This window comes from Coturnix japonica, chromosome 12 (assembly GCF_001577835.2).
Source record: "Coturnix japonica isolate 7356 chromosome 12, Coturnix japonica 2.1, whole genome shotgun sequence".
NCBI classification, from domain to species: Eukaryota; Metazoa; Chordata; class Aves; order Galliformes; family Phasianidae; genus Coturnix; species Coturnix japonica.
Genome location: NC_029527.1, coordinates 11,093,693 through 11,115,492, shown reverse-complemented (window position 1 = coordinate 11,115,492; position 21,800 = coordinate 11,093,693). Strand labels below are relative to the sequence as shown.

At 49.9% G+C, this 21,800-nt stretch overlaps 1 protein-coding gene across 3 annotated transcripts in view; it reads left to right on the top strand.

Annotated features, from left to right (window-relative positions):
* Window positions 1–21,238, top strand: part of PRICKLE2 (prickle planar cell polarity protein 2) — an 88,055-nt gene extending 66,817 nt beyond the window's left edge. For 2 of the 3 annotated variants that reach the window (XM_015875404.2, XM_015875405.2), the window contains 6 exons: window positions 3,937–4,050; window positions 5,260–5,397; window positions 5,758–5,961; window positions 7,386–7,572; window positions 9,800–10,654; window positions 19,370–21,238. In XM_015875404.2, coding sequence (XP_015730890.1) covers window positions 3,937–4,050; window positions 5,260–5,397; window positions 5,758–5,961; window positions 7,386–7,572; window positions 9,800–10,654; window positions 19,370–20,238 — 2,367 coding nt within the window. In that variant the 3' untranslated portion in view covers window positions 20,239–21,238. The remainder of the gene's footprint in view (window positions 1–3,936; window positions 4,051–5,259; window positions 5,398–5,757; window positions 5,962–7,385; window positions 7,573–9,799; window positions 10,655–19,369) is intronic. The other variant, XM_015875406.2, reaches the window with a different exon arrangement.
* Window positions 21,239–21,800: the final 562 nt, after the last annotated feature.

Below are 21,800 nucleotides of genomic sequence, written 5' to 3'. Positions count from 1 at the left end.
TTTGTGAGTGTATGTGTGCAAGCACTTGCAAAATATTGCAGATGCTTTGATAGAGTTATTTATATCTGGTGTGTTTGTTTTCCACCCTCTTTTTTCCACCAGAATCCAGCAGGAATTGTAGAGCTAACAAAGGTAATAGCATTGTTTTGCTGTAGATTCCAAGTGCTCAGTGTAGAAGATCCTGGAGACATCCAAGGTCAGGCTGGATGGGCTCTGAGCACCTGTTTGAGCCATAGGTGTCTGCATTCATTGCAGGGGAGTTGGACTAGATGACCTTTAAGGGTCCTTGTAACTCAAACGATTCTATGATCACCCCATGTCTCACGTGCCGCTAAAAGGCCAGCATGGGCTTGTTGCAGCTGCTTGGGCCAAAATTCATCATGCTCCCAAATCTCCCACGCTCCTGCTTACCCAACCATGGTCCCTTTTTGGGGTCATGTCCGGGCACTGTGTTGGATGAGGTGCATCCTGCCCTGGCAGGGCTGGTTTGGGGAAGGCAAAGCAGGACTACTGCCCAGCTGTTGTGGCTCTGCAAGTCGTCACTTGCAGCTGCAGCATGCCAGGACACCTCATGCTCCTTTATGGCCCTTCCAGCATACGGTCACACTGAGCAGCCTTGCCTGATGGGTGCTTGGGGTGTTGTGATTGGGGTGCACCTGGCGGAAGGGTGTTGTGTTTGCAACCTGAGCACGCGTTGCCTGAAAGCACTTGCTTTTCCACCCCCACTTTTATTTCTTTGATCAAAGAAATCTTTCATAAATGCCATAAGCTCACAAACCTTTCCTTCCTGGAGGAGGTGTAGAACCTTGCCCGCAAAGGGGCCAGGGGTGCTTTGCCTTTGGTGAGGTTCCTGTGGGGCCACCAGCAGAAGCCACGCTTCTGCCTGTGTTTGGCAGGGATGGGGTGGGTTTGTAAGCTGACATAGTTAAACTGGAAACAGAGCCCGAACCTAGGAAGGCTGCAGAACACAAAGGCATTTGTAAACTAATGTAATTACTTTCCTCAGTGCCTTTGAATAAAGTTGGCTCCACTTTAAAGGCTTTTTTCTACCCTCATATTACATTGTGTTCTTTCCTTTCTCCTGGTTTCTATCTTCCCTTTTTCTCTTTTAGCTTGGAGGAGATGCTAAGTTCCAAAGTGCATATCAGCAGTCGTTATCTGTGCCCTCACTAAAACACAGGGCCCTTGGAACATTTCTTTTTGAAGATGAGGATAATGCACGGAATGGGGAGGATGGCTGGGAAGGTCCAGGCGCAGCATGGAAAGAACCCTGGTGGCATCTGGGGCCCCCAGCCCACACTGAAGTCTTATTGTGACTTGATGTGATGTTGTTCAGATTCTTCAGGGGATTCTCCCATGAGGATGGGAGCAGAGAGGTTGAGTGGGGAAGCCTAGCAGGAAATGCCAGCCATGTCCCTCAAGTGGCTCCTGAGCTTCTTGGTTAGGATAATTATGGACAAAGTAGGTCTGTTGCAAAGGGAGATAGCAAGACATTGAGTTGCTGCATTGTACAGCACAAGTATTTAATAAAAAAGCAATTATCTGGCGCAGCTCATGCTGCAGGGCCTGGAAGGTCAGCGGATAGCTGTCCACCAATGCCCAGGGGTTGGGATCAGCCCCTTGGCCACAGTGGCTCTGTAGAGGGTTCACGGCTCTAAGGCTTGTGCATTTTTTGAACCAGAACTGAACGGAGGGTGAGCTTTTTTTTTCCTCCTCATGGAAAATGCTGACCTTTTGTACAAAAGCAAAGTGCAGACAGAGCAGTTTTACACTTTTCCAGTGGGTTAACATTTTCTGCAGGCCTTTCTCCTTGGAAAGCCAAATGTATCTGAAAATCCCTTTTTCCTTTATTTTTCCTCATTCTCAAGCATCACGGCCTCATGGCTGGGTTTTGCCAGTCCAACTCTGGCAGCCTGCAGCTGGGAATTGGCAAAAAATGAGAGGTTGTATTACCTGAATTATGGTCACCTGGGCAAGGGGCATCCTTCCGCTCATCACCTGCATGCGGTGGGGCTTGTTTGTTACCCATAGCAATGAGGAAGGACTAGCAGCTGCATCTGCAGTGCTCCTGCAAGCAGCCATGCAGAAGGTCCTGCTGGCTGCCTTGACCCCAAAGCAAACCCTTTTGGGTTATTGCAGGCAGCAGAACACAGGTTGGAGCATGTTGTATTTGTTTTGCTTTTCAAACTAAACTGCCCATCCCTGCCAAGTAATGTTGTTGGTGTGATGAGAGCCGGTTCCCACAGACCTGTTGGGGTTAAATGGAAAACTTCCCAGCGGAAGCAGGAAAAGGAGCCATGCGCACACGCAGTGCCATGCTGAGCTCCTGGGAAGGCAGCTCCTGGCTCCCCATGCTGAGGGAAAGGCACATATCCCTGCTTCTCACCTAGGGCGCACGTCTCACAGCTCATTGCTATAGGGGACGGAGCAGCCTGATGTCATTTGGCGGCTCTTAAAAAAAACAACTAAATACAAAAAGATTTGTTCTCGCTGCCAACTTCAAGGACTGAACGGGCAAACGAACTTCATCACAAGGAAGACAAACAGAGCACCTTGAGTGCAGGTGGAGCCGGGCAGCCCAGCCAGTGCACCCTGAGGGTTGACCTAGAGAAGCTAGCAGTGCTCAGAGCCCCAGAACAGTGCTGCAGGGAGAAGCCAGAGCCCTGCTGTGAGCTCTGCTGTGGACCTGGTGCATGAAGTCAGGAAGCTCACCGAACGTTGTTATGCCATAAATCGTGCTTTCCAGTGGATATATTTGCTCCCTCGTGTAGCATGTCATAGGAATGTGTTTTCAGTGTGCTTTGATGTGCTTGGATGAAGGATGCTCTATAAGTGCCAAGTAAGTGTTATAACCTGCATAAGTTTGTTCCCTTTTTAACGTAACAAAATGCTTCTCAATCTTTGGTGGTTTCTATAGCTGGTGGGTCTGTTCCTCCTGTGCTTTAGCAAAGCAACTTCAGGTGTTCACGTGGCACATGCACAGTGTGTTCCTCAGCTTGGTGACATGAGCAAGTCTCCTTGTCAGCACCACAGCTGGAAACCTGCTGACAAGCTCCTCTGTCATAAAATCCCATGATGGGTAAGTTGGATCCAAGAATTGGTTCAGAGAGGAATGGAGCTGTTGAGAGGAAAACACCACAGCAATGGTGTCCAAAAAGCACCCAAAAGCAGAGGAAACACTTTGGGGGGGTTTCATCCCATGGTAGCAAAAGCAGAAAGCAGTTTGCATCTTTCTAGCCGAGCACAGATCGATAGAAGCCATCCATCCCCCTTCTCCTGCCCCAGCATCCAGAGTCTCCTGATCGCAGCCGAGCAACAAGAGCTTTCCTTACCTTCACCCTCTGCTGCTTCTCCCTATGCTGTTGAACCCCATGCATGGCCGTTTTGGGGCTGTTGCAGGGCCAGAGAGCCGCATCCCGGCCCTTCCATGCACGTCCCAGGTGTGGCAGCCGGAGCGTAAAGTTCAGGGCGTGCTTCCTCACCAGGCTCTTCCTGCACCAGGGCACGCCAGGCCCCACCATGCTGCGCTTGTCATAATTGTTTTAATTATATACTCTGAGACGAAAGAGAAGGAAAGAACAGCAAACAAGCCTTCCAACAGATGTTATCTGCTGTTTATTTTCACAAATTGCTGCAGAAAAGGCCCAGAGGGTTTTGATGGAGGTGGAGGCTGAGATATAGCCAGAAACACAGAGGCTGCCGGGGCACAGGCTTTGTAACCTGCCCTGCCGAGGCAGGTGCCGACACATCCCCGCAGCCGGCCAAGCATGCTAACGCTATGGAGGCTGACAGAGCAAACGGTAACAAGCCAGCGGGTGCTGCCGCCCTCCTCGAGCCCTCTTTTGAGAAAAAGGCAGCAAAACCAAGGCAGCACGTGGCTGTTTTGCTTTGCTCTGCTCGGTCAGAAATAACCAGTGTCTGTTTTTTGCTCCCTAGGTGCACCAGTATTACAGTTGCCTTCCAGAAGACAAGGTGCCCTACGTCAACAGCCCGGGGGAAAAATCTCGCATCAAGCAGCTTCTGCACCAGCTGCCTCCTCATGACAATGAGGTGAGTGACCTGGTGGTGTTGGTGACTGAAGGGGATGAGATGCTCTTCCTGGGGTCTCTCTGTTCTGTGCGGGTGGTTCTTTCTGCAGCCCTTTCTGCTTTTCCATGGAGTTTGGCAGCACTGCTGTTTCAACAGAGCTGTTTGCTACCTGTTAGGATTCTGCTGGAGGTTGGGAGCTGTTTGTTTTTAGAGTTTCAGCTTTTGTTTTTGAAATTAGCTGCGCTTCTCTGACATAAAAGCACAACCTCAGCCCTTGGAAGCCACGCTCAAAGCAACTCCAAGTGCTGTTTATCTCAGCCAGATGCAAAGTAACAAAAGTCTTTCCCAGGCACTTCTTCCAGCTCACCTTGATATGCACCAAGTTGGTGAGGTGCTTTTCTCACATGCTGGGAGGCCGGGGTTTGAGTCAACACCTGCAGAGCAAGCACACCTTGCTGCATCCTGCAGGAAAGACGTGTGAGGCAGCAGAAAGGGGCTGCTTTCTGACGTCTCTTTTTATCAGGGAGAACATTGGCTGCTGCTAGCCCACAAAATTTCCCTTTGTAAACAACGACAGAAAAAAAGAGTTTTGTGCTCCTTTTGAAGAAGCTGCTCTGGAAAAGACAAGTGGGTACTTTGTCTCATCTAGGTCAGGAATTCATGAGTTTACCCATATGTGGCTGGGTGCCACCGGAACAGCGCGGCACTGCCGGCACCATGCAGGGGCTTCGCACTCACCCTCGGGCCCAAACCTGCCTGCCTGCCTCCCCTGGCAGCATCAGAAACCCACAGCTGGAAAACGCTGGGATAAATGCACAGCAAAACAAAGCTGCTGCAGGCTGGAACCATGAGCAAGTGTTGTTTCCCTGAGCATTTTGCATCCAGTTCCTGCTCGTGCTTGGTTTTGCTCCTCTTGAAGTGTTGAGAAACAACAGTTGGAGTTCCCAAATTGCTGGAACTCCTTCGTTTACACAGGGAAAGTGGGCCGTGCTTGAGAAACACCAACAAAACATTTGGATGCTGCTGTAACGTCTCTGCCATAAGGCAGCTGGTGGAGGAAGTAAGCCTGGTTGTACATTTCCAGTTGTTTTTCACTTATGCACGGTTGAAGTGGTGGCTGGAAAGGGTCTGAATTTCTGCTGAAATCACACCTATGGAGGTGGCTGTACATTTTCTTAGATTCCTATGGGGTTATGGCTCAGAGTACTGAGCATCACTTCTGTTTTCTAGGTCCGTTACTGCAATTCATTGGATGAGGAGGAGAAGAGGGAGCTCAAGCTCTTCAGCAATCAAAGGAAGAGAGAAAACTTAGGGAGAGGAAATGTCCGGCCGTTCCCTGTGACCATGACAGGAGCCATCTGTGAGCAGGTGGGTAGCAGGCAATGGAGTGGTAGGAGTACCTGGGTTTGGGGCACCAGAGCAGTCACTTTGACTAATCCCATAGCTTGTGCAGAGGAAGCTTCTGGGATCCTGGGGATAGAATTATAGAATCATTAAGGTTGTAAAAGACCTCAGTCCAACCATTGGCTTACCTCCACCATGCCCAGTAACCACATCCCTCAGTGCCACATCTCCACAGTTCTTGAACAACTCCAGGGACAGATTCTTGGAGAGGCAGCAGGAAGGGGGTTCTTGAACAGCAAATTGGCATTTTCTGCCTCTTTTGCAAAAGCATCTCATTAGGGATGGACTCACTGCTCTCGTGTCTCACATTGGTTTCTCTAACAGTGCGGTGGGCAGATCAATGGAGGGGACATCGCCGTCTTTGCCTCGCGAGCTGGGCACGGTGTTTGCTGGCACCCTCCTTGCTTCATCTGCAGCGTCTGCAATGAACTGCTTGTCGATTTGATCTATTTCTACCAGGACGGCAAGATTTACTGTGGCAGGCACCATGCCGAGTGCCTCAAGCCTCGGTGTGCAGCGTGCGATGAGGTAAGAGCCCACAAACCCCATTAGATCCCCACTACCCACCTCTGTACCCTGTTTTTCTATAGCGTGAGGTTTTTTTCCTTGAGTGACTCATAAGAATAAAGCAGAATCCACAGTAGGCAGTGATTTGAATTTGGGAGCCAAGAGCTGGACTGAAGGGGTATCACCAAAAGGATGCACCCCAGCACAGATGCATAAGGTATTTCCTCTCTGTGCACAGTGGGAGCGGATGCAAACTATGATGCTTTGGCTTTGCCTTGCAAGTTTTTCGTAGGGTTTCCATTTGGCATCCTGTGGGATTTTGTGTTGAAATCTACCCAAAGCGTTTCCAGTAACAACACACCCACCCATGCTTTGTAATTTCAGCCTGGTTCTGTGTGCCCTTCCTTCCTTCTCCTCTCTTCCCCCAGAGGAAGCCTCTGGTGGGATGAGTGTTGTGTTTCTTACAAGCAGTAGTGTTTGAGTGCACGCCGAGCCAAAACAGGCTTGCAGAGAGGAGATTAAAGGGATGCAGGAAGCTGAACAAATGGAATACAAAACGAACATAGAAAAGCGTGCAGAGTTGACTCTGAACATTTCTCAAGTGTCAGTCTCTGTATAAAAAGCTGGTGAAGGAAATTGTTCTGGCTTCTAAAGCTAAGAAAACCATAGTGTGGAAAACCATATGTACTATAAAATACCAAGTCCCATCTATGCAAGCGTATAATAGTAAAAATCCAGGGCTATGTGCACTTGAAATATGAAGAACATTGATGTATGTATCCAATTATTTTGTAATGTTACCAGTGAAGAAACAACTCCTAACCATGCAACTGGCCCAGTTTCCTCATGGTTTAGGCTGGGTAATTTCTTTTCTTGTACTTTTTATCCTTGCAAATTCTCATACTAGGCTTTCATTCAGCTCCTTCTTTCACACACGCTTCTTCCATTGGAGCATCCAGCAATAACTGTGACAAGGGAACTCAGAAAGAGGAAAGCTGTCAGTGCAAGCAGGTGGCAGCAGGGTGGGGATGATGGTGAGGAGCCAGGTAGCTCTGTTTCCCCTCCAGAGACCTGCCACTTTTCATTGTGCTTTCAATCATCCTTTGTAGTCAGGTCCCTGTTTCAGAGACGGGTAGATGTGTTTTAATAAGTGGCTGTTCATTTCTTCAAAAGTCCCCCGGATCGATGGGTTGTATATAAGTGTGTTTATTACCCTTATCGACCCCTTCTGCTGATGGATGTGCTTACGAGCACCCCCAGGACCCATTACTGCAAGCTGGGCATTAACACTTTCTGGTCTGTGCACCAATTTGCATTTTAACAGAGTGTGAGGCTGGGGGTTCAGCTGTGAAATTCAGAGGTTGTGTGAGCAAAAGAGACACAAAGACCACATCTGGGTCCCCTCTCTGACTGACTCTGCTCCATCGTTGCTTTTCTTCCCCCAGATCATTTTTGCTGATGAATGCACCGAGGCTGAAGGGCGGCACTGGCACATGAAGCACTTCTGCTGCTTCGAGTGCGAGACCGTGCTGGGGGGGCAGAGGTACATCATGAAGGACGGGAGGCCCTATTGCTGCAGCTGCTTCGAGTCCCTCTATGCTGAGTACTGCGACACCTGCGCCCAGCACATCGGTACGTGTGCTCCTCCCTGCCCATGGCAGAGCAGTCCCAGGAGCTGTGTAACTAGGGAGAGCTTTCTCTGGCAGAATTTAGTGCACACATTGTTCTTTTAAACCTCATTTTCCTGCAAGCAGCCTATGTCTTTGAATCTCAGCTTCCTCCCAGCTCAGCTAGCTGACGGCTCGCACAGGAGTTAATGAGCTACTGATGCAAAAGGTGGTTGCTTATTAGGCATCATGATTGTTTCTGTTTGCCTTTTTTTTAATTAATCTGCAGACAGATGTTCTCAGACAGAAAGAAATAATGCATCAGAGTCAACCTGCCTTTCTGGAGCAGGGAGATGGGCTGACTTGGGGTGTGCTTTGCACCGAGCCTGGCTCTTTCCTCGGTGCAGGGCTGCATGGCTTGCTTTGCCCTTTGGCTGAGCATTTGCATACGGTTGCATGCGTGACACGCAGGCAGCCTTTGTCTGTCTGTGGAGGTGAACTCATGTGCTTGTGCAGCGTTCCAATCATTCACAGGCTGGAGGGAAAGAAAAACCATTTTGCTCTTGTGCAGCAGGCAGGTGGCACAGGGGAAGACACGAGGTTTCAACAAAGCACTTGGAAGATGTGTTTGCTGCAACCTATAGCACATCTTTTCTAAAAGCTCAGCTGCAGAGCAGTGCAGAAGCAGCTGTTGTGCCTCTCACGGTCCCTTCCCTTGTGTTCCACCCATCTGCTGCCAATTCTTTGCTACGGAGCCCTGCGTAGACTGATCCCAGCTAACTGGCCACTTGCATTCCCTTCCCCATAGCAGATGGGATTGCATTTTGCCAGGCCTCATTAGAAGAGAGGTGCCTGTAACAGGTAAACACAATGGCTGATCACCTGGTGTGAGCACTTTGGCCAAGGCTGGTGCAGGGAGTTGGCACTGAGCATGCCCACTGCCTGGTTTTCCTTCCAGATCCCGTTTTGCTGTGTGTCTGCACATTTCTAGCAAAGAATGGCTGCAGGCATTTTGCTACAACTTGCTCGTGGTAGTTGCTAAATGTGCTTAGCAGCTGTGGAAATTGGAATTGGGCATGTGCTGTAGACTTAGAGGGACTGGTTGTATGGCAGAGCTGCTGAGCAGGGAAGCTGTGCCCCCGTCTCTGCAAGATGGCTATGGATCATTGAAAAAGGAGCTGATGAAATCCCACCCGCTGTCTTTTCTCTCTTTTGTCTGCAAGGGCACTCCAGCCTCTGTATAAAAGCATTTCACTCATTATGAGGGCAGGAAAAAACAACTAGGCTAAAGCAAGTTTGACTTGGAATAAAAGGGATTGTGAACATATAGTTCATGTGTAAGTCAACCAGTGGCGTCGGGCACTTCCAATGGCAGGGCTGCTGCCTGTGTGCAAGCAGGAGCTACAGTGTGCGTGCAAGCAGGGCTGTGCACACGTGCAGCAAGGCTCCCCACAGCTCAGCCTGCCTGCACCCTGTGCAGCCGTTTCTCAGGTAACAGGGGCTTTTGCCCAGAATGGCAGCTCAAACAGCAAATAAATGCTGTAATTGAAGCCTTGGAAGCTCTGCTCATGGCTCTGATGTCTGTAAGCAGGCACGTGCTGCAGCGACTCTGGCCGACGCCTGCAACTAGCCTGGGGTGTCACTGGCTGGGGACAGGCTCTTTGCATTCATTCCATTGCTTATCCCAAGAGGCTTGGCAGGAGAAAATTTGGCTGAGTAGGAACATGGGGATGCACTTAAATCCCTGGAGCAGGCTCTGTCTGCCTTTTGGAAAAGGGGCCCCAGCAGCCAGAATAAAGCAAAGCTGGGAAGGCAGTCAGGACCAGAGCAGCGAGAGGCAAGGATGAGATCTGTTCTGTTTCGTACTTACAGATCCCTCTTTATGATTTGGTTGGACGCTTTTTGGTTTTTAAATAGGCAGCATATTATTGCTTTGGCTTTGAGGACTTTATGGAGAACTTCTTGCATTCCTTTGCTTTATGATCGGAAATATCCCCATTTAATGTGAAATAGCTTGAGGCTGGCCTCCACTGCCTTTCCCAACATTGAACAACTCCCTAGCAAAGGCCTGCAACCTGCAAAGAATTAGGAATGGGCGTAACTTCACACGCCAGAGAAACCCCACCAAAGGGCTTTTAAGAGCGAGTACAGGTAGGTGTCACGGGGTGGCCAAGCAGTGAGCACATATGGTTTGGGGCAGGAAGCAATGAACATACATCAGGTGGCCTAACTCTGTGTACTTTTCCCCCCAGGTATTGACCAGGGCCAGATGACATACGACGGGCAGCACTGGCACGCCACTGAGACCTGCTTCTGCTGTGCTCAGTGCAAGAAGTCCCTCCTGGGCCGACCCTTCCTGCCCAAGCAGGGGCAGATCTTCTGCTCACGGGCCTGCAGTGTAGGTGATGACCCCAATGGCTCCGACTCCTCTGACTCAGCCTTCCAGAGCGCAAGGGCCAAGGAGTCCCGCCGCAGTGCCAAGATAGGCAAGAACAAGGGCAAGGCAGAGGAGGCGGCGCTGAACCAGCTGCAGGTCACCTCCAACCGCCTCTCCACCGACGTGGACCCTCTCTCGCTGCAGATGGACCTGCTGAGCCTGGCCAGCCAGACACCGAGTCTCAACCGGGAACACGTATGGAGGAGCAGGGATGAGCTCTACCACTATGGGAGTAAAATGGAGCAGGGACAGGCCCAAAGCCCCCTGCAGCTTCTCAGCCAATGCAATATCAGGACTTCCTATAACCCCAGCCAGGTCCCCAGCTCTCAGCCAGATTTATGGGCTAAGCATTTCAGCAACCCGAAAAGGAGCTCCTCGCTGGCCATGAAGGGGCACGGAGGCAGCTTCATCCAGGACTGCAGAGAGGACTACTACTCGGGGAGGCTTCACTCTCAGGAGAGCTACAGCGACATGTCCAACCAGAGCTTTCCCGAGACCCGGGGAAGCCTCAAAGTCCCCAAGTATGAAGAGGAAGAGGAAGGTGGGATGCCCACACCGCAGTGCCGCACCCGGCACCCCATCAACGCCCTGAAGTTCACAGAGGACCTGACACCCACCGAGCAGACTCCCCGTGGCTCCATGGAGTCCCTGGCTCTTTCCAATGCCACAGGTATGTCATCACTTCCCTTTGCATGTCACACAGCCCTGGTGCTCAGCAAGGCTCCGTGCACAGGGTCACTGTGGCAGGGGTCTTCCAGCATTTCCTCGTATTGAAACAGATTCTGGATCCGCAAAGCACATGGCCACCCTGGGCTGGGGCACACGAGCTGGGCTCATTATAACCTGTTGTAATGAATTCAGGGGGCAGTGGGGTGCTTCTGGTTCTCTCCTGCTTGCCACTAGTCATGCTGGCACTAGGGCAGGGTGGGTACCAAGGGATATGGCTGGGGGCCACCGGCTGCCTGCCTGGCAGCCCCCTCTCGCTTAATCTGTCCATTTAGCAGATGCAATGCTTTGTAAATGGTTGGTCTTTCCGCATAGCTCGAAACAAATGTTTTCAAGCTCTTTAATCCTTTCTTTTGTGCAAAGGGAGAAAAATATCAAGGCTAACTGCTAAAGCAGAGACAGATTCCAGCATTCAGCGCTTTGAGGACTGCTGTCAGCTGCCATTGTGGGCTAGAAATATTTTTAAATGCTTTGAAGCTATCACGGTTAACCCCTTTTACACAATGTGCAGCTATGGAGCTCATGGTTAGTTAAGGCAAATTCCTTCCCCTTTCTGTAGAGCTTTTTTTTTCTCTTCTTCCAGTCCTCCTGTAAGGGTGAGAAAAACTCATGCAAATTGGGCATAATGTCTTGCACAAGTGCTGGGCCTTTTTGTCCCAGGTGCATCTCAGTGTGTCATCTCACTGCAGATGAATTTGGGTTTTGCTTTTTGGAGTAGCACCATGGAGATAAAGCACTAGGTTAGGTTGCAGCCCTGCATGTCAGCTCTCTCATCTCAGCCATGCTCATTTCACACAGCTACCAATCGTTTCAAAGTCTCTGCACTTAAAACTTATGGGTAAAAAAGCACCAAGCCTGCTTTCCTTCCCGGAGATGCTGCCTTTCTCTTTCCTCCCCCATCCTGTTCCCATCTTACCAAGCATTGTTTGCATCTGGGCTCATCATAGCCCTGTGAAATCAAGTTCCTCTCCTGCTGTCCCCATCCATGAGCTGCTTGGATGCTGCCTGGTGCATGCTCTTGAGGGGTCCCCACCTGGGGACATGCTGGGAGCATCACCACGTGCTGCTGAACCCCAGCTCAGTGTCCTCCCATCCTGGCTGGGCAGGTTTCCTTTGATACGCCCGTGCCTCCTCACCCCATTGATGGGTTTCAGCATGTTTTTTAAGGTAGTTGCCAGCCCCATGCCAAGAAGTGAAACAATCTCTGTTTTCAGCCAGGATCTCCATAACCAGCAAATGTGAGCGTACAGGGGGAGCACAGTGATGAGCTGGAGCGGGCTTTGCTCACACTGCCTCAGACAGGCACAAAGAAAAACAAGATGTGAAATGCAGAGGGAGCTGGGACTGCTCCGCAAAGCAAAGCCCCATGTTTCAGAAACCACTCCTGTTCCTGAAAACTCCTCTTGTGCAAACCCCAGTAGGAATATTCTTGAGCAACACCGAGTTCCTATGAGCAATATCTTGAATATTGAAGTGACTGTTTCCTTCTTTGGAACTGAAGTGTAGCAGGGTTTCCAGGATATGGGTCAAGAGACAAAAAACGTGGCAAATCTTTCTTATTAGAGTGAAAACTCAATATGGATTTTGTTTCAGGAACCCCTTTAGAAATGCTGGAATGTCTCCCAGCAGCATCTTCTGTTGTGTAGCTGCAGTGTGTCTCCTTGCAGACAGTGCCTGCGCAGTGATTCGCTTCTTTCCTGCTTTTCGGGGAAGTAGCTCAGCATGATGGCGCTTGTAACACATGTAAGCAGTACCTCTGAGGAGGGAGGTGATAACATTTTTATTAATGTGTAAGATCTAATAATCTCCTTTGCTCTTGGACCTGGCTCAGTTTTGCAGGGGCACTGGGCTAATGACAGGCAGCTCCCAGCGCTGTGCTGCTGGCAGAGAGCACCAGGAACAAAGGCAGAATTATCCCATTTCACAGGCAGCATTTGGAGGACAGACTCGGTGACCTGGACAAGGTCTGTGATTTGGAAACCAGGTGCAAAGCTGAAATTCAGCTGTGGGGCACAGTCTCTGCCTTTCCTTCTCCCCTCAAAGCAAGCTCTGTGGCACATATCATGCAAATACAAACCAGGCTGCTGCACTGCTTGCTTTTTCCCATGCACATCCATTAAATCACACTAAAAAAGCACACAAGGTCTGCCAGTAGCTCCTCTGGTTTGCAGCCCCTTGCAGAGCACACTCCAGCTGCTCCAGTGCTCCTTTCCTGCCCAGGTCCCTTTGTGTTACCAACTCTGTATGGTTGCTTCACCTTATAGCTTAAATAAGGAGTACTGAGTCCGTCTGATACTTTACAGCATTGCTGAAAACATTCTTTTTTTTTTTATGGAGAGCTGAAGGGCAAACAGTCCCTGACCTGCAGAGCACATATTAAAAATGGAGTCGTTCCTCCCTGGCAGCAGATTGTGCTGCAATGTTTCTGTTACCACTTAACTAATAATTAGCTGAGATGTCAGTAAGAGCAGGCAGCAACATGGGCGTGCAGCGGTGCTTCCTATCCTATAGAAAGAAGAGTTGACTCAGGTCCTAGGAGCCTCTTGCAGCTAGACTCTGCTGGTTGCATTGCCCTCTAAAAAGGTTTTGCAAGCGCTGTGTGTGCCTAGCAGCTAAATCAGACACCAAGAGCTGCTCTCTAATGATTCCAAGCCATTTCCACAAAATCCCAGCTGGTCAAATAGCCCACTTAAGGAAGTACCTGCAGGCTAAATGTTTCTCTGTGGTGACAGCCTCTTTGTGTGCAGCCTGCAGAGAGTGTGAGTGCTTGGAGGGGAAGCTGCACTGAGTGGTGACACTGTCACATGCAAAAGGAGACAGAGATTAGAAGTACTGAGGAAATGTGTTTGTGTGAGTGTAACAGATGAGCTTCGTTTCCGCTTCTCATCTGTCACAGGCATAAATCCAGGAGAAAAAATGTTAACTGGTGCTGATGCAGAGTGCAGTGTGACTGCGCATGTATGGCACACGTCTCTGTTATCTTCTCTGTTACAAGATGCCCAGAGGCCCCAAACAGTTTGTTTTATTCCAGGACTAAACAACAACTGTGATCTGGCCAGAAAGCAGAGAGAGATGTATAAATGCGAGGAAATGAATGAGTGCTGGTCCCTGCAACACTGTGCTGTGTCACTGCATGGCACAGCCCCTGCTCCTCTGTGTGGGAGAGGCTGAAAGCTGGGACTAAAAGGGGAAAAAAGCTGTTTCTCAGGGCTGAGATCTGATTTCTGAGGAAGAATATAGTGGCTCAGCAGCTCCTGCAGCGAGAGCTTGAGAGCAGCTCCTGACCTCATCCCACACTCTGGTGGGGATGGACTTCAGGAGGAGCAGGGTCCAGGGGCTGATCCTAGCCCTGTGCCCCACTGCAAGGGGATGTCCAGAGCTCCCTGTGCTCCATCCTGTGCTTTGTTTTGATCCCTGCTCAGCTCAAGAGGGATGTGCCCAGCATGTGAAGATGTGTCAGTGCTGAAGTACTGTATAAGTGCCAGGAACATTTCTTCTCCTGTTCTCTGGCATTTTGTCATTGAGTGTCATGAGGTTTGGCATGCTTCTGTACAGCTTCATCTCTTCTGCTCTGCACATGGACCTGCAGAGGCAGAGTAAAGACCAGAGGGAGAAGAGAGAGGGCAGCAGTAGCACATCAGGTCCTCCACATCCCTGTCCCCATGTGCTGGCCAGCTAAATCACAGAATTATTTGAGTTGGAAGGGACCTTTAAAGGCCATCTGGTCCAGCCCCTCTGCAATGCACAGATACACCTACAGCTCCATCAGGTGCTCAGAGCCCATCCAGCCTGACCTTGGGTGTCTCTAGGTGTCGGGCATCCACCACCTCTCTGTGTAACCTGTGCCAGTGAATCACTGCCCTTATCCTGATCAATTTTTTCCTTATATCCTATGTAAATCTCTCTTTTAGTTTAGAGCCATTTCCCTCTTGCCCTATCACAACAGACCTTACTAAAGAGTCTGTTCCCTTCTGTCTTATATTTGAAGATGGTGCAGGAGCTGGTGGTGGCCTTTGGATTCACCGCTGCTTTCCCAGCAGTTACCCTTCAGATGAGGATGGTGGTCGTCTGTGGGGCCAATGGTGCAGATTTCCAAAAGAAGCTGCTGCAAGTCACAGCTCACTGTGACTCTTCCAACTAAACATCACTCTGGGAACGTTGTGGGAGATCCTTGCTGGGAACAGAGGAATGATGTCCCTGTTTCATAGGTGATGTGGAGAAGCCTGGCTGGAGATGGCCACCTAAGGTCTTCTGTTAGTGAGCCAAACAGAGGGGGCTGGACTGAATTCCCTAACTTGTGGGGCACCTGGCCTTCCCCTCTCAGCCTGTTTACTTTCTGTGCCTTTCAGTTACATAATGGCTCTGCTTTATTTCTGCACACCCCAAGGTCGGTCAGGAGTGAAGCGAGGCTGAGTTATAAACAAATTCTGGGAAGGCTGTTTGTCCTTAGGTTCCTTTTTAGTTCTTGGGGTTGAACTGAAAATAAATCATGTTTCAGAGGTGGGGAGGACGTGCCTGCCCTGAGCTGTGGAAGAGACTGAGCTCTGACACGGGGCAATAGGAGATGGCACATGGTCCCATCCTGAGTGGGTGCATCCCTCCTGGTGTGGGGTGCCAAGGAGCTCCATGTGCAAGTGATTGCTTGCACTCTGGTCAATGTGAAGGTGAGGAGAGTGAGGCAGTGAGGCAGAACAGCCCTGTTTGTTTGCAGTATGATAAGTTCTGCATTCCCCTGTTGGGGCGAGGCAGACGACACTGTCCCTGCAGTGGGACATGGGCTGCAGCGATGCCTTGCCAGTGTTAGCCAAGCTTCACAGGGAGTTTAATGGAATGGGGACTGAGAGCTGCTTCCCCTCCCGGGTGCCTCATTTGCAGCCTCACACCAAGCCTACGTGCTCACTGCAGCCCCTCTGCTGTCATTTGCTCAGTGTTTTAATAATCCATAATTAATGCAACCTGCAGCCCTGGTTTAGCAAAGCACACACAGCGCAGCCGGGGAAATTGAAGCGCGCTGAAGAGCTTTGTTGTGGCAAGGTTTTTGAGGTGATGCATGCAGGGAATATCAGCTCTTTGGACTTCGTGCTGTTGGTTTGCTTCTTCTGCTGTTATTTTCCTTGGAACCTTTATATAGGATTGACACAGCTTTTGCTGTCGGGTAAGGAAGGACTTTCAGAGGGGCTTATCCTGCTTGTTCCTAACCAGAAGTCTGCTTTGTGCCCCCAGTGCTGCAGCCAGCTCCAGCTTCATGTCGAGTGCCCACAGACGAGCTGCAGCTTTCACTTGTGTTCATCCGAAGCGTACTCGTTTCCATGGCTTCAGTGCACACAGCAGCGAGTGGCAGCTAAATAACCACTGTGTCCTTGTGCAGAGCTGCAGCTTTGGGGTGTGGTGTGTGGCAAGGAGACGCTCAATAACATTTAGGATTTTTGCATCCAAAGCCCCATGTGGTGCATTTATTGCATGTACCGGTGGGACTCCAAGCATGACTTTGCAGAAGGAAAGCACCATGGGAGCCATCACTAGGTTTGTGTCACCCCAAGGTTGGAGCAAGGCTCCTGCATAGCCCTGTGCAACAGATTCTCAGATTTCCTATTAGAAGATAGCCACTGCATGGCAGAGCCTCCCCTTTGCACTCCCTTTTTGCCAGGTTAGGGCTCGATTGGGTTATATTAGCTGTGTTCCCAGATGAAACACATCATTAAGAGGGAGCAGCGGCAGCTGTAAATAAGTGCAGGTAACTGGAGGAGCTTGGGCCTCACTGCGGGCTCAGTGGCTGTAGGAGGGGAGGGGCAGTGCAGGACCACAGCAGTGTCCCCAGGGCTTTGAGGAGCAGCAGCAGCCATCCGTGCTGTGTAGCTCTGTTTCCTTCCAGTATCTCATTTTGCAGCCTTCTAACCGCTTTTATTGCTGAAATTCTCCTTGCAAGAATTCAGCAAACCTGGAGAAGAATGCATTCCCCTCCTCTCTGCAAGCGTTTTTTTCTGCATACTGAAGGCTGCTACATCCCCTTCAACCTTCTCTTCTCCAGACTAAACAAGCCTCTCTCTTTCAAACTTTATTCCTAGGTTGTGTTTTCTAGATGACATTTTTATACAAACTGTTACTGCTGTCCCTGTGCTCCCTGCACCCAGGCTGGAAGGTTCCTGCTGTGCTTCACTGAGGCTTTGGCTTGTAGGAGAGGGACAGGATTCTGTAATCTTCAACTTGCAGCTCTGTGGTGCTCCCCCTCTGCATGGCAGGGCTGTGCTCTCCAAAGCCAGCTCAGCATTCAGCCTTGCTACAGTCAATGCTTTCCTAGCAACGCAAGATCTTATAATGCGTGTGTTTAATTATATCCAGGCCATCCAGATCAACAGCCAGAAACATCCCTTGGACCTAATAATCACTGATTAAACCCTGTGCTGGGACATGAGTTGTGCATGTATCCCTATCTCCTCTGTAACTCAACCTGAGCATCACTGAGTCCTCTCCTGCATGCATGGTTCCCACTGATGCTCTGCTCTGCCTGTGCCTTGGTAGCCTGTCCCTGTATGCTCCCAGCTATTCTCACTGTATGCAGCCCTGCAGGAGCTGAGAATACAGGTGCTGTGTCAGACGTGGCAAGGCCCTTGCAAGCGATGCTGCCAAAATGTATCCTGCAAAGCACTGTAACGTTCTTTCTCATCACAGAGCTTTGCTGCTTCTTTAAGAAGGAGTTGCGTGGATGTCACCATGGGTTCATTTGCTTTGGCATCAGCTATTGTCTGACACAGCTGATTGAGGCAGAGTTCAGCTGGCGGCAGCTGTGATTCACGCTTGGATCAGCACTACCCATGCACAAGGCTTCTGCTCACGTTGTGAGGGTGCTCACACAGAGGGAACTGGGGTTAAGTGCACAATGTGATCCCAGTGTAACCGGGACCAAAGCGGCAGCAGTTCCAGTGCTATAAGCCAGACATTGCTGCAAGGCAACAGCAGGGATAGGAAGCATCATGTGGGGCTGCTTCCAAACAGAGGAGGTAGGGGGCAGCTGCAGAAGCTGGCAGGGTTGGGCTTCACCAACCTGGTGTGAAGTGCATCCTTCTTTAACAAAACACAGCTTTGCTTTTCTAAGTTCTGCCTCTCCCTGTCCCTGCAGCATTCAGGAATTGCCTTAATGTAGTTGGGTTGAGAACTTGGAAAGCCTTGCAGGATCTTAGAATCACAGAATGGCTTGGGTTGGAAGGAGTCTTAAAAATCATCCAGTTTCAACCCTATGCTCTAGGCTGGTAGGGCTGGTATCCCCACACTAGGTCAGGCTGCCCAGGGCCCATGCAGCCTGGCCTTGAGCACCTCCAGGGATGGGGTACCCACAGCTCCTTTGGGCAGCCTGATCTTGCTGCTGAGTTCCAAAGATGAACTGAAGTGGATTGTGAGCAGGGTTAGTGACAGCAGCCCTTGTTCTCACTCGTTTTTGGCTTGCAATGGCTAATGCCAAAGGAGCTGAGCTCTTGATGAAATGCAAGCAGCTTTTGTTAAGGGGAAAAAAAAAAGTTCCTTCTTGAATTGAGGGTTGGGTTGTTGGGTTTTCTAATTAATTTACAAAGTCGTAAATTCTTGGTGATTGCATAAGGGGTGTGCGTCATGCTGAAAATCCTGCTGATGGTGCACAGTGCTCCCAGTTCGGTCTGCACGGGGAGATTGTGACGGGGAGCAAAGTGCCAAAGCAAACACTCTGCATTTGATTTGGGATGAATTGTATTTCCTTTGAAACAGCTTGCAAAATATGTTGTCCTGAGCTTGTAAATGTAAGCACTCGCTGCTGCCAGTAGTCAAGCCAACATGGAGGTAGTCAGAAAATGGTCAGAAAATACAGAATCACAGAATGGCCTAGGTTGGAAGGGACCTTAAAGATCATCCAGTTCCAAGCCCCTGTTGTGGGCTGGTCGCCTCCTCCCATATCAGACTGCATAGGGCCCCATGCAGCCTGGCCTTACACCCTTCTAAGTATAGGGCATAAAATTCCCAGAAGAAAGGTCAGGGCTATGGTGCCATGGGGCATGTTGAATTTCTTGACCATGTGATAGTGCCAAGCAGAAACCCCACTTCTCTGTAGTGGGATTAAGGTGTCTTGGGCTGCAGGGAAGCCCCTTGTACATGGCTAAGACTGCACTTGCTGTCCTACCATGAGTGTCACCTGAGGACCAGACAGTGCAGCTCAGTGACAAGCCTGAATTGGTTGATGGCCCTGTTTTTGTATGCTCCTGTCACTGCTCAGTCCTTCAAAACACGTCTTTGCTGAGCAAGAAGTGGGTGCTGGATCATGGCACCCTACTTATCTCAGTGTGCAGGAGGCCTCGGGTTACCTCTGACGCATGGGTTTGTTGCTGGCATCAGTAGTTATTCCTATCAAGCTACAGACAGCATAGACATATGGAGAAGGAAGTTGTGAAAAGCAACTAGCAGTCCTTGGAGTCCAACTCAAAACACCTTAAATTGGTGTGATTTCCCCAGAGGAGAATCTGTCTCCTCTTAAAAAAATAGTCTTGAAGGGCTCTTCAGGACAGCATCTCAAGAATGAGCTGATTTTAAAATAAAAGGCCACAGGTACAGAACAAAGACAGCCTTTTCCCTGCACCCTTGGTGACAGGACGTTCTCCTGAACTCTCTTTTTTCCCTCCCTTTCCCCTTCCCTATAAAGGTCTCTCTGCAGACGGCGGAGCCAAGCGCCAGGAACACCTCTCCCGCTTCTCCATGCCGGACCTGAGCAAAGACTCAGGCATGAACGTCTCAGAGAAGCTGAGCACCATGGGGACTCTCAACTCCTCCGTGCAGTTCCGCAGCGCCGAATCCGTCCGCAGCCTGCTCTCAGTGCAGCAGTACCAAGACCTAGAGCCCAACCTGCATGACCTGGCCAGCCCCATGGGCTACCGTGAGCGACCAGCACATGGCCGCCTGCACCAGAGCTTTGACTACGGCAGCGGGGTGCCCGGGGGCAAGCTGACAGCACAGGACAGCACCAGGCATGCCCCCATGAGCGAGCGCACACGCCGGCGAACTCCACTGCGGGACGATGAGCGGCACTACCGCCCACACCGGCCGCGGCGCTCCAGGCGCTCCCGCTCAGATAACGCCCTGCACTTGGCCAGTGAGCAGTGCTGCCGACTGAAGGAGAGGCCCTCGCTGCGAGCCAGGGAGGATTACGATCAGTTCATGCACCAGAGGAGCTGCAGAGAGAGCCTGGAGCAGGGTCCCCGCAGGGATGCCTACGGCCACTGTCCCAGGACGGTGTCAGACCTCGCCCTGCAGAACCACTTGGGTGAGCGGTGGGGGCCCTACTTTGCCGAGTACGACTGGTGCTCGACGTGCTCCTCCTCTTCCGAGTCTGACAACGAGGGCTATTTCCTTGGGGAACCAATCCCCCAACCCGCCCGCCTGCGGTATGTGACCAGCGAGGAGCTGCTGCACAAGTACGGCTCCTACAGCATGCCCAAGTCTTCCACCTTGGGCGGCAGGGGACAGTTGCACAGTCGGAAAAGACAAAAGAGCAAAAACTGTATCATATCCTAATGGCATCCTTGCCGGGGCACCTTCGGAGAATGTAGATTAACTCACAAACTTGCACTGTTCTAGATCATGTAAGCGCTTTTATTGTAAGAAAAGGACCCGAAGAGGAAGGGTTTGTAAGAAGGCTGTAGACTGGCTTCTATAAATAGTTATAATCCTGGGCACGGTGAATATATTTTGCACATCTTACCTTGGAAACACAGAAAAAAGAAGTTCTGTAATATTTACCAAGTAGTTTATCTTCTTTCTCCCAGATGCCACCCTGTTGAGTTTGTTCTGTTACCACTCTTTGCTATCACCATCTGGTCACTGGTAGCTTTTGCCACATCATCATTTTCCAAGACCCATTTAGGTACGCCTCTGTCTCTCTCAGTGTGGGAGCCTAAGTTATTGTCCATGACTGTTGTAAATGAGATGTAAATGAGAGTTTGGAGAAAATATTTTTGTATTTTGTAATATTGGAGGAATTTCTATATCTTAGGAGTCACTGGGAAAATGCATGCACATCCATTGCTGTTTTCTGCCAGAGCTGAACAGAGAACTTTGGGCCCTCCCTGTTCAATTCATCATCAGATTTTTTAAGTGTAGCAGTGAGAATTTGATTTTTTTTAACTCTTTTTTTTTTTTTTTTTTTTTCTGTTTGTTTTATTCCTGGTAGGTGAAGAAAACATTTTCAGACTCATTAAATCTTGAAGAGCCCAAGGCAGCACTCTGAAGCCTGCTCAAACCTGTGGTTTTCTGGTACACTTATCAGTCAAATACAGGAATCCTGACAGCTGCAAAAGTGACTTTTTCTTTGTTAGATAGGAAAGAACAGAACTACCAAATGTCCGCAAAGTTGTCAATGACCAAAGCTGGAGAAGGAATTTTACACCTCTGTAGAGAATGCTAAAGTTAACTAAACGTCAAACTATTCTTTGGAGTAAATAAAAGTGTAAATGGTGCAATTGTGTGATGTCAGCATGACGTTGTTTTGAATATAGACTTGTCTTATGGTGCTCTAGTTTCCTGGGTTATGTTAACTGCTGTTCATTACCAAGTGGAAGTCTCAGCATTGCCTACTGCCTAACACTTCAGAGACCCAACTGCAAGCTGCTCCCCGCTGGCCAACGCCGTCGCGTGTCGCAGCGGTAGGGCTCAGCCATATTGTGTTCTGGTGGACGTGAGTTGTTCTCTGTACGCTTTCAACCATCGGGGCAGCGAAATGCGGCGCGGGAGGTGGATGCTCTGCATGCTCTGCCCTTTATAGCAGCAGCCCTGGCATCCCCATTGCCTCCCAATGGGAGCTGGAGAGGACAGAAGGTCCCCACCTCTCCCCCACCGCAGGAGCAGCACTGGTGGGGGATGTGGGGTTGCCCACCCACAGCAGCAGATGCAGAAAAATTGTGAAGATGAGTGTCTCCGTGCCACAAAATATTGCTAGGATTTTTTTTTTCCTGTTGTTTGTAAAGGACTATGTGATAATTATTCCTTGAAAAAGAAAAAAAAGATGACAAGTATATTTAAAATAATAATGTTTTTTTTTTTTTTCCAGTTGGAATAAATGGAAGTATTCATCCAAAGGG